We start from the raw sequence: 12,725 nt of genomic DNA, 5'->3' as shown, positions 1-12,725 counted from the left end.
GTGAATGTAAAAAAGAAAGCGAGAGGAAAAAGTTAAATGTGCTTCATTAATATCTTAAGTGCATTTTGTAAAATGTTACATTTAGTTTAAAAAAAATTATAGAGCGTACGCCGCTGAGGACGACCCCGAAAGACTATCACTCTTTATGTATAGTGAACCTGAACCACAGCCTCTCTCCCATTATTTAATTTCCCTCTTCTGTTTTTTATTTTCTGAATTATGCCTTTGTTTTCGTTCTGGAAGTGCATCTTACTGTGAATGGACATCATTTCATTAAGACTGAATGTTTACTGATTCGTTGTTGTTTTTATTCATATCCATCTGTCAGTATATGTTTTTGCCTAAATAAATGCGTTGAAATTAATATGAATTGTACAGCACACATATATGCAAATAAATATACTTGGTCCTGTTAAGTGATTCACATGTCTAATGGTTTTACTTACACTGATCATGCATAACATTATGGCGTTTATGTGAAGTAAACACTGATCTCTTCATCACAGTACTTAGTGGGTGGGATATTTTAGGCAGCAAGTGAACATTTTGTACTCAAAGTTGATGCGTTAGAAGCAGGAAAAATTGGCAAGCGTAAGGATTTAAGCAATTTTGACAAGGGCCAAATTGTGATGGCTATACGACTGGGTCAGAGCATCTCCAAAACTGCAGCTCTTGTGGGCTGTTCCCGGTCTGCGGTGATCAGTCTCTATTAAAAGTGCTCCAGGGAAGGAACAGTGGAGAACCGGTGACAGGGTCATGGGCGGCCAAGGCTCATTGATGCATGTGGGTTCAAACAGATGAGCTACTGTTGCTCAAATTGCTCAAGGAGTTAATGCTGGTTTCTGATAGAAAGGTGTCAGTATACACAATGCATCGCCGTTTGTTGTGTGTGGGGGTGTAGACCAGTCAGGATGCCCATGCTGGATTCCCAAGATCTCAATCCAATCGGTGCCAGATACCACAGCACACCTTCAGGGGTCTAGTGGAGTCCATGCCTCGATGGGTCAGGGCTGTTTTGGCAGCAAAAGGGGGACCAACACAATAGGACAATGTTATGCCTGATAGGTGTATATACTTACAGTTTTGGACTTTTTACAGAGTCAATGCTAGTAAAAGTGAAGGGGAGCTGACTTGTAGAAGGTGTGAGGGGATGGGATCTAGAGGGCAGGTGGGAGGATGACTGGAGAGGATAAGTTTAGATACTTCTCCCTCACTGAGGGGAGAGAAGATTTCTGCCTTTAGATGTGGTTGGTCTAGATCCTGTGTGTGTGGTGCTGAGAACTGACTGCTGATAGTTGTTAGTTGAAGAAATGAGCAAAATGATCCGCAGTTAAAGAGGTAGAGGGGAGAGTTGAATGTTTTGAAAAGTTTGCATGTGTTTGAAGTGCTGTTGATCTTGTTGGGAATATGAAGATTTAGCAGCATTTCAACAGAAAAGGATTAAAGCAAAGATTGGTCCTTATACTCAGATGGATCTTTAGGATTTGCCATTTTCTCTTTGCTGCCCTGATTTTGGTCCAGTGTTCACAAAGAACATCATCAGATAACCAGGGGTTCGATGGAGTAGCAAATGCCGGCCTGGAGGAGAGAGGACAGATATTGTCTAGGGAATAAGTTCCAAGAAGTGGAACACAAAGTATCTGTTGTGGTATTCACATCCGAGAAAAGATGAGAGGATAACACAACAGAGGAAAGATGAGAAAGTGAAGGCGCACTGCAAAAAACTTTTGAACAGGATGATACTAATACTAATTTTCTTTTATACAAATTTTTCATATTTTCTTGAAATATTTATATATTTATTTTCTTTTTTAATTATTATTATTATTAAATTTAGTACACCAAAACATGAGCCTGACTTGTTCTTAAGCATTGCCTTGTTAAAATCATTCCTCTTTAGATGACTTTTCAAATGAGGGAAGCAAGCCCATTCTGTACTCCAAACCAAAGCATTAAATGACTTTTCGCTCACCAATACTATCAGCTAACAATGATGCCTCTTCCCCCATGCTTTACTGTGGTAAAGAGGCATTTATTATTATATTTTTTTCAGCACATTTTCTAAGACGCCGCTCTAGAGCTTCACCATGCAACTTGTGTTTCATTGAGATAATATCACTCCACATAACTGCGCTGAACCATTTTGAATAAAAGTTCCCATAGTCTGCCAAAACCTTCATTCTGTCTTTGATGTTTTTCTGAGACAGCAATGGCTTTTTAAGGAGTGTATAGTCTGCACCAAATATGCAACTCATTTTACTACCAAGTTATATCTAGTTAATTGAACTTATACTATAGTTTGGACAGATAAACTGTTTGCCACGTTACTCCTGTTAGTTAAATTGTACAACTGCAATGCATTCCTGTTTGCTTTTTACTCACTAAAGTCCTCCATGGACATTAAGTTGAAAATGTCATGTCATACCTCCTTTATTTCCTGTTCCTTATTCCTCCTGCAGTGCTTTATACAATTCAGATTGATTCAAAGCAGCTTCACAGGAATAAACAAGAAAATAACAGAATCAACGATGCAAACTACATAAATTATGAGCCCAATTCAAATTCTGCTGTATTATTGTGTTATTATAGTGTTATTATTCAGCTCAAGTCAGTTCAGTGTTGATTAAGTTCAGATTAATAACAGCCCATCAATTATTTCTTATTTTACATTTTTAATCACTAAAAAAATCTTTATTGGGTGACCATGTTGGGTCAGCTGTCATTGAGTGGGAATGCGAGCTTTCCGGAGCTGCTGAATTTCCTCCTGGAGCTGCAGGTTTTGTGAGGACAGATGAACAGCGTCCTGGATGGCATCTATGAGCAGAGCCCTGTACCTGCCCTCTGACATCCTCCTCTGCTCCTCCAGAACCTCACGAAACGCCCTGAACACCTGAGGACGCATGGAGGACAAAAAACAGCCACTAGATGACAGCATTAAGATATATTACAGTTGCTTTGGCTCACTTCTCCAGTGAGACTTTTTTTTCTCTCAAAGCAGTAAGTTCAGATCTCTGAACAATTAGATTCTTGTTCACATTAGATTAGAATTTCACATTAATTTAAGCCATTAGTTTTGGCACGTGTGCAAAGATTTGGTACAATTACAATTAGCACAATGACACATTTTTATCAAACCTAATGTCAAACTCTTCACGTCAGAGCACTGGCTCACTATTGAGCACCACACATGAGGGTGAGGAAATGGTGATCGAATTTTTATTTTTAGGTGAATTAACCCTTTAATCAAGACTTCGTAAGGGCATACAAGGACTCCTTAACAGCAAATGTAGCTGAATCACTTGAGCACTGGAACTAAACTTTAGCACTTGTGTAATGCCCAGTCAGCTTGTTCAGAACTGGAGGAAGACATCTTGTAACAGGTTGGATTATTTTTTTTCTTCATGTCTTAATTTGGTTTTCCAATCATTTAAAAGCTCTAAACGCCCAGTGTTGTCACCTGTAGACTCTCCTCTCGGAGCTCATTCACTTCCTGTTGGTGTTGTCGGTTCTGCTCCTCCAGGTCCGTGTACGCTTGCTGGTTCTCCCTGCGCAGCGCCTCGATCTGAAGAACCAGGATGTGCCTCTCTCTGCGCAGGTACGCCATCTCCCCCTCTACACCACCCGCCTGCGGACAGGACAGAGATGCAGTCACATGATCAGAAAGATGATTCTTACCACTACTTACGTGTCGCCGCTCTCACCTGCTCCTCTTGTAGTTCTCTCTCCATCTTCGTCAGTTCATCCTCGATCAGTCTCTCGTGAGTCTCTCTCAGTCTCATTCTGCGCTCCAGGAGTTTCTCATGAACCACCTGAGAGACAAACACATTCACACACACAGTGTGTGTGCTGCTTTACATCAGTCTTATAAGTTTTTGTGCAATATGTTATTAGTGGTACAGTAACACTCAATAAGGTCCCATTAGTTAAAGGGTTAGTTCACCCAAAAATGAAATTGATGTCATTAATGTCATTAATGTTTTTAATCCTCAAATAAAGATTTGAATGGTCATGAATCAGCATATTGATTCATGATTCGGTTCGCGTGTCAAACTGCAGAAATCACGAGACATTGGCGATTATCATGAATCATGAATCAATCCGCTGATTCATGACCGTTTGAATCTTTATTTGAGGACTGAAAACAAACAAGGAAGCGAAAACAAAGAGAAGAGAAGCAACTAACGGATGTCACATATGGACTACTTTGATGATGTTTTTATTCCCTTTCTGGACATGGACAGTATAGTGTGCATACACTTAGATAGGACTAAATATAAAATATCTTAAGCTGTATTCTGAAGATGAACGGAGGTCTTACGGGTGTGGAACGACATTAGGGCGAGTCATTAATGACAAATTTCATTTTTGGGTGAACTAACCCTTTAAGGCAATGCTGGTTGAATGCTGGACTGTGTCTCCTGATTGGTCACCCACCATGCTAGTGGCGTGTGATTGGTCGGATTCTCTGCGCGTCTCCTGTAATCTGTTCTCCTCTGTCTGAAGTTGTTCTTTCAGCTGTCTGATGCGGCTCATCCTCTCCTGATTCCTCTGAATGCTGGTCCTGCCCTCTGAAAGCATCATCATGTTAGTGCAAGGCTGTAATTTAACCTTCAGTGATCAGATATGGACAAATTGTCCCATAATATTTGATATTATTTATGCTGCTCTGATGCACTGCATTTTTCTTTGTGTTAGGATGTCCAGTTTTCAAAGTTAATTTATTAGGATGATCCGCCTCATTGTCAATGTTAAATTTTTGAGATGGCCAATCAAATAAAAGAAGGCGGGGTTTAAGGTTCACAGAAGCCGGATGTAAATTACAGCGCAATGCGTCCATTAAGTAGCCTGACAAGCCAGACCCACATCAAGATGTTTGGTCTGGAAACTCACCATAGACAGCTCAATCCGAGGGGCGGGATAAACGGTTGTCTTTCAAACTCCCTCTGCACACGATAGGATAGAGTTACAACCAACCAGAGCAACGAAGGTGAAGCAGAGCTTGTTGATAGATTAAACATTCACCGTATCCGGTCGGCTAAACTCCGAACACATCTTCCCTTTTTAAGAATGACTTCAGTGCCGTTCTTTGTTCTTTTCTCAGAGAAAAGCTTAACTCTAAGTCTTCCAGAATCGCGGTCAAAGCTGATTCGAAAGACCACCGAAGCACGCAAACGCAACTCGGCCGTCATTATGTTAAGCCCCGCGCACCGACTCTATACACGATGTGATTGGCCTGACCAGAGTTTGCCGTTTACAGCTCAGAAGGGTATTGAGAGTTTGTAGACGACACTCGCGGCAGATTAGATTTGCTGCCGCTAGGGTGCGTCTAGATTAATAACCAGAACTGCGTCTTGCAGAAGAACATTACAGTCTGAGCTTCTCTCTGTTTATGATATGATGATTCAGGGTAAGACAAAAATACAGTTTGGTTCATGGATTCATGTTGTACATTCTCATTATATATTTTTTGTAAATCTTGAACACAAAAAAAGTCACGGACAGCAGCTTTAACTAAAACTATTAAAAATTTTTTTTTAATTGAAATCAATTTTGATCAAATTATATAAATATTTGGTGAAAAAATGTCAGCTAACTGAAATGTTTAGTACTAAAATGTAATTAAAATCAAATTAATAATTTACATAACTATAATACTAGGCTATATAAATAATACAACAATAACTCTGCTTCTATTTTAATGTGAAAGAATGTGATGTAGGTAACATTTAATATTTGAAAACTGTTATGACAGGAATGTAAGGTATCTAGTGATGCAAAATATTTCGAATTGAAAATAGCCTAAATCATTTACATAATTGATTTAATGCAATTTGTATTTGAATGAGAGACAAGAGACTTTAACAGTCATTTGTATATTTGGCATACCACACACACACACACACACACACACACACGTTGGTCTATGTGGTTTACAGGGACTCTCCATATAGGCGTAATGGTTTTTATACTGTACAAACCGTATTTTCTATCCCCCTACACTGTCCCTGCCCCTAAACCTACCCATCACAGGAAACATTCTGCATTTTTACTTTCTCAAAAAAAAAAAACATAATTTAGTATTATGATTTAGTTAATTTAGTTTTTAAAGCAATTTGAAATATGAGGACATTTGAAATGTCCTCATAAACCACATAAACAGGCTCTTTCACACACACACACACACACACACACACACACACACACACACACACACACACACACACACACACACACACACACACACTACATTAGAATGTTGAACTACAAGAATTGTGGAATCATAGTTATGGTCCATATCTAACTGACTGATACCAGTAATATGCATCTCCATTTCCTGTCTGAGGAGTTCCTGCAGATCTTTCTTCCTGTCTGCTGTCTCAGACACCTCTTCAGCTCTGCCTCCATCAGCCACCTACAACACACTCACACACACACATACACACACACACTGTATCCACCAGCATTGAACTCATATTTCACACAAAACGCAAGCAGTTATGCAGTAGATTGAGCTTAGGAATCTTTTGTTACTCACCGATGTGTCCATGTTCTTGTGTTGAGCTGCTCTGAACTGAAGCTGCTCTCTCTCTCTCTCTCTCTCTCTCTCTCATATGAAATATTCATTACTCAGTATTCACTTTCACTGTCTGTGTGGGGCTGTATAAATGTTGCATCCAGGGTTAAATAAAATATAAAGAAAAACATACAAACCTTTTTGTTACTTGAAATAAAATAAGAACTGAAATAAACACAAAAACATACACTTTATTTCATCTGCAGCGGCCAAGACAACATTTCTCATGTTTAGTTTAACTTGATGTACTAAAATAAATATAGAGCTTGAGTGATCAAGTGGAATTCAAGCGTAGTTCAGGCAGACCACTGATTGCTAAACGATATCAGCTGACGGTTCTCCACCTACTCTAATCAACTATAAAGCTCATTCAAGCACATGTTCCTCAGTCTGTCACACAGACATTTACACCGCCTCCAGCCCTTCACCTCCTAGCATCTCGTGATTGAGTATTTGATTCTGTGAATCTAAGTTCTCGTTGTATCTCCTTCTGTAATATATGCATATATTTTGGTTATTTGAAGGCTGGGGATATATGTTTCAAGGATGTGTCTCAGGCTGGCAGCTCGTGCATCTTTGAGCCTTTCGCCAAATCCAAAGATTGTCAATAAATCTCATTCTCAAAGTGGTCCTGACTGAACTAATACTAAAAGTGAAATAAAAAATAAAACAACGAATTAAACTAACACAATTATTAAAACTTTAACAATTGAACATTAAAAACATTCTAAAATAACACACTGAGCAGAATAACATTATATTTATCGGTCTGACTCATAATCATCCGCTCACTTCACTCTGAATTCCTGAGAGATTCGTTTCCTCTTTGACCTCATGCCATTTTGATTATATCTCATTTGCAAATACATCATTTCTAAGAAGTAACAGTGTTTTTTGGAATAAATAGGGAAATGAAAGTAAGCAGTTCTGTTTTGAGAAAGAGAAGGAAGAGAAGAAAGATGATTTGGCATCGGCTGAACTCATTTAACAAATGTATTCGTTTAAAGGGTTAGTTCACCTAAAAATAAAAATACTGTCATTAATTCCTCACCCTTATGTCATTCGACACCCGTCAAACCTCTGTTCATCTTCAGAACACAAATGAAGATATTTTTGTTGAAGTTCGATGGCTCATATTGACACCAATGTCATTTCCTCTCTCAAGACCCATAAAGGCACTAAAGACGTCGTTACAAAGCCCATCTCACTACAGTGGCTCTACAATCATTTTATGAAGCCACGAGAATAGTTTTTGTGCGCAAAAAACAGCTTCACAAAACAGAAAGTGGCTGTAAGAAAGCTGTGAAAATTCCCATTTCCACCGTCAGGGCAATAATTGAGAAGTAATCAACTAAAGGTCTTTTTTTTGTTTGTTTTTTGCTGGAGGTCCTGGACTGGACATCTTGTTCAGATGCATGGTATTGTGGATTCTAGATTCCAAGTACCAACAGATAAAAAATCTAAACCTTGACGGTTCCTGCTAGCAATGTTATAATGTGCTGTGGTTGGATCCTCCATCAGGACAATGATCCATAACAAACATCAAAATCAACAACAAAAAAATGTGTCACTGAGCACATAATGAAGCTTCTGCCATGGCCGTCCCAGTCCCAGACCTGAAAAAGAGTGAACTGAAGAGAAGCACCACCAACATGGAGCTGTGAATCTGAAGGATCTGGAGAGATTCTGTATGAAGGAATGGTCTCTGATCTCCAAACTCATCAGGCGTTACAGAAGAAGCTGTTATCTTGGGATAAGGACATTTCAATAATTGGGTGCCACTAATTTTGGCTGTGAACTAGAAAAATAAATAAACATTTATTTCATAATGAGATTTTCCCCCGACCTACTTTCTATTGTTTTACTTCAATGAAAGGTAAGGTTGTGTTAACCCCTAACAGTTAACAGTTGTGTCTATTGTTTATTAAAAGGATCAACAATGCAGATTTATTTTCACAGCCACATTTGTTCATGTCAGGCACTGCCTATATCATGTATGTCTCTATCTGTGATTTATATTTTTAATATATGTTTATGTATGTTTATGTTTTTATGATACTTCTTTTGTCCTGCTAATATCTGTCAATATTGGTAAGCGCAGATGACTGAAGCAACATGTTTATGTATTACCTAATTAAAATATCCATCCTTTTATATTCTGAACTCCTCTATGGGGAACTTGGCACTATTAATTCAGTGAAAATAATCTGAAAGAGGAAATGCAAGTCAGATGGGAAGTTTAAATAACGCTATATTTCAAGTTCACTTTACGAAGTATACTTAAGAAATGTTCAAGTATATTTTTAAGTATACTTGATGTAGTCAGTATTTATAATATATAAATGTAATAGTAGTAAACTTTTTCAGTACTGCTTGGGATTAAATTGGCCCACTTTTTAGTATATTAAGTATGCATTTAAGTATACTAAGTGTAACAGTAGTAAACTTTACAACTAGATCACAAATCAAGCATTCAGCATTAGTTCAGGCAGGCCACGTAATCAAGCTGATTGGCAAAATTACAGATCCCGCTCATATCAACTGGCAACTCTCAAACATAGCCTTAAAAAAAGTTCATTCGGCTTGCTTGCCTGCTTCCACTGCTTGTGTTTTGCAAACCACCTCTGCGTTAAACACTGTCAGAAAAAAAGGTACATTTCTGTCACTGGGGCGGTACCCTAAGGTACAAAACCGAAAAGGTACTAATATGTACCTTTAAGGTTCTAATATGTACCTTTAAGGTACTCATTTGCACTCTTAAAGTACTGATATGTACCTTTTAAGGTACTAATATGTACCTTTTAGAGGTGGGTAAGGTACAAAGATGTAGCTTTTCACTTTTGTACCTTAGGGTACCGCCCCAGTGACAGCACTGTACCTTTTTTTTAGGGTTAATTCACCAAAAAATGAAAATTAGCCCATGATTACTCACCCTCAAGTATCCTATTTGACTTTCTCATTTAGAAGAATAAAATCGGCTTTATTAAAAATGTCCTAGCTCTTCCTGGCTTTATAATGGCAATGAATTCACTCTAAAAACTCCAATTAATAAAATGTTGAAAGAGCAAAAAAATATATATGTTGAACAAATTTTCTTACTTGTGCTTAGTTAAGAAGACTAATTATATTAAGTCTGCAGAAATATATTTGAAAAACATTAAATAAATTGATATATTCAAATCCAGTTAACATTTAGAATTGCAAATGTTGACTGGACTAAAAAACGCGAATCCAGTCAACATTTTACAAAAGTAGGCCTAGGCTATATGGCCAACACAATATTTTACTATGGTAAATAGATTTTTGTTTGTGCTGTTGAAATGGGCTGTTAGAAACATTTGATAAAATAGCCTATATCAGAAAAATATTTGTGAAATTAGATGTATTTTCGATGTTTTGTTTATGATGGTAGGCCCTATCTGCATTATAATGAGAAGATGGGTCCTACAACACTTACATATTACATATTTAATATACATATATAATTCATGAACATATGTAGTTAATTGTGGCATTTAATCTGCCTAATTTTAATGAATACGTACAAGAGCTTGTTTGACTACGCGGAGGGATCTGTATTGCTCGTTTGATTTTGCGGAAGCATCTCTGGAGTACTTTGATCCGCGGAAGGATACAGATCAAAGGACTTCGCGAGGTTCACCGAGAGGCAGCAGCAGCAATTTTGAGGATGCAGTTCACGCGTCAGGTAAGTGTTAATGATTAAACTGCAGACAAATATGTCGAACATATTAGGCTTGTGTGGATATTTAACGTTAGAAGTGAAGTAAGAAATAAATTAGAAGTAAATATATCCAAGGGAAATAGGGATTATTTAGGCCTAATTGATGTCTAACATTACGTGAAGTTCACTCCTCATCGAATAAATGATTTACGTTACGTTAATGTGGTCTTTAACCGTTTAAGTAATAATACATAATTTTTTTTAAAGGGGGGGTGAAACACTCAGTTTCAGTCAGTGTCATGTCAATCTTGAGTACCTATAGAGTAGCATTGCATCCTGCATATCTCCGAAAAGTCTTTATTTTTTTTATAATTATATAAGAAAGATGCGCTGTTCCGAGTCTTTCCGAAAAAAGCCGAGCGGGTGGGGGCGTGTCGTGTGAGCGGAGCTAAATAATGACGTGTGCAGCAGCGCGCTGCTATTGTGTTGAGTGCGTCGAGTGCGTCGTAAAGCTGTCATCCCTAACAGCGGGGAAAAAACTTTATCCAAAATAAAAATATGGCTTTTAATCAGATACAGCCATACATCTATGATCCGGAATCAGACCCAGAGGCTGCAGTTGAACAGGAGCAGCAGCAAAAACGACTAGAGCAGGACGTCTCTATGTGGTACGATATACACTAACTATATAATATGCTTAGCGGCTTGTGTTATTTACATATTTATACTTGAATTATATCGTCGTATTTTTGTCTTTGAAGGTGTACATGTGGGAAGTGCAGTTGTGCACGTGTGTTTGTGTGTTTACGCGTGGTTTGTGTAGACAGGTTAAGTTAGTGTTTACATAGAAAGACACGGAATAGTAGCGCATTTGAATGAAGAAGCGTGCTTATTTAGTTCAACATATTTCCCCCCTCTTTGTGTATTGTTGAGTGCTTTTACAATACACAAACATAAAGTTACACATATAGTGGCCAGCTAAACAAATGTACACGCACTACACATCGCATGCTCTATTGATCAATTTCTATATATAGTAATATATATAGTAACTATACGTGATCATGTTTGGGCTACTTGATGAGCATAGACACAGACATTTGAAGCAGTCTAACTCACCGCCCGCGGTTCTAACGTTGGGACTGCTCCATCCTTCAGCATTAGGCTATTGGAAAATCCTGTGTCGAGCTGGGCCTTGTGAAACAGTCGGCACCGAAATGCAGCGAACAGATATAAACATTCGCGCAACTCAGTTGCTGATCCGGAAAAGCAAATTACATCCACTGTTGCCTTACCGCGGGGTTTTGGGGGAATCTGTGCAGGACTGTCTTGGTCTGGCAACCAAAAACGCACTTTTTGATGTCATTGTTAATTGTGCACATTACCTGTGCAGCGCAGCCTACGAGCGCTTTGATGGGCATAGCCTGTTGCTTTCGCTCTCTCCCTCGCTCTCTCTCACGCGCTTCCGGTAGAATTGTCCGTAAGGCCCATACAAGGAAATTCCGCCCCCACTAACGTCAATGGGGACGCATGATCGCAAAAAACTTGCCGAAACTTATGACTAACCGGAAGTAGTATTTTTGACAAAGAAATACTCCCATCAAACGTCCACCTTAACTTTTGAAACTTTGTCCATGTTTAGTATGGGATTCCATGTCTTTAACAGTGTAAAAAGATCAGTATGCATGAAACAGCATTTCACCCCCCCTTTAAAACTAAAATACTATATAATGTATTTTAGATTTAATCTCAGCGTGTTGTGTGCAATTTTTGTGTCAGACAAACTTTCTCTCATTAGCTAACGTTATAGGCCAAGGTGCTGTCGTGATTTTTATACGTGCAAATTTACTGAAACATGTCAAACGTGTAACTTATGTAGGCTAAATAATGTACGCTATTTAGGTCGCGTTCCAACTTGAAATTGTCCCGTAGGCCTAACCATGAATACTATGATAAAATGGCGCTCATTTCATCGTCCTCACAAATTCTAAACTTTAGTTTAGTCACACATGCAAGTAAATTCTGCTTCTGAAGTGAAGTGGTGCATTTATGTTAGAAAAATATCCATATTTAAAACTTTATAGACTAAAATACTTGTAATGCCTATTTTGTATACTGTGTTCCTATTTAGGTATAGTTTTTCTTGAAATATAACCTACCTTTAACTGTATTTTAACTCTTATCCATAAAAAAAACATTTTTATTTTAGCTTCATGCATCCTTTTTTATTAACTGTTGAATGTGGAAATTGAAGTTTCATTAAAATTATAAAAAAGCTGAGAAAATAACATTTGATGTCTCTATCTGAATCTGATGTTCTGAATCATATATTTATCTGAAAAACACTATGTATTTTTGTTACAATATTTTATTGTAATGCAATGATTTATTGTCTTATGTTATTGCCATTTGTGATATATTCAGTTTGTTCAGACATATGCATATGTAATATTACACCGTATATTTTAA

At 37.9% G+C, this 12,725-nt stretch overlaps 1 protein-coding gene across 1 annotated transcript; it reads right to left on the bottom strand.

Annotated features, from left to right (window-relative positions):
- Positions 1–2,435: 2,435 nt before the first annotated feature.
- On the bottom strand, positions 2,436–6,563 carry si:dkey-201i24.3 (UPF0430 protein CG31712). The gene is made up of 6 exons (XM_067456464.1): positions 6,536–6,563; positions 6,313–6,412; positions 4,435–4,568; positions 3,702–3,809; positions 3,458–3,625; positions 2,436–2,890 (listed from the first exon to the last, which is right to left on the bottom strand). The coding sequence occupies exons 1-6, from the start codon at positions 6,545–6,547 to the stop codon at positions 2,720–2,722; spliced, it is 693 nt and encodes a 230-aa protein (XP_067312565.1). The 5' UTR covers positions 6,548–6,563; the 3' UTR covers positions 2,436–2,719.
- Positions 6,564–12,725: the final 6,162 nt, after the last annotated feature.

The sequence above is a fragment of the Pseudorasbora parva genome, chromosome 11 (genome assembly GCF_024679245.1).
Source record: "Pseudorasbora parva isolate DD20220531a chromosome 11, ASM2467924v1, whole genome shotgun sequence".
In the NCBI taxonomy this organism is placed as follows: domain Eukaryota; kingdom Metazoa; phylum Chordata; class Actinopteri; order Cypriniformes; family Gobionidae; genus Pseudorasbora; species Pseudorasbora parva.
Note: the sequence above shows the minus strand (reverse complement) of the source record. Positions and strands in the feature narration are given on the sequence as shown.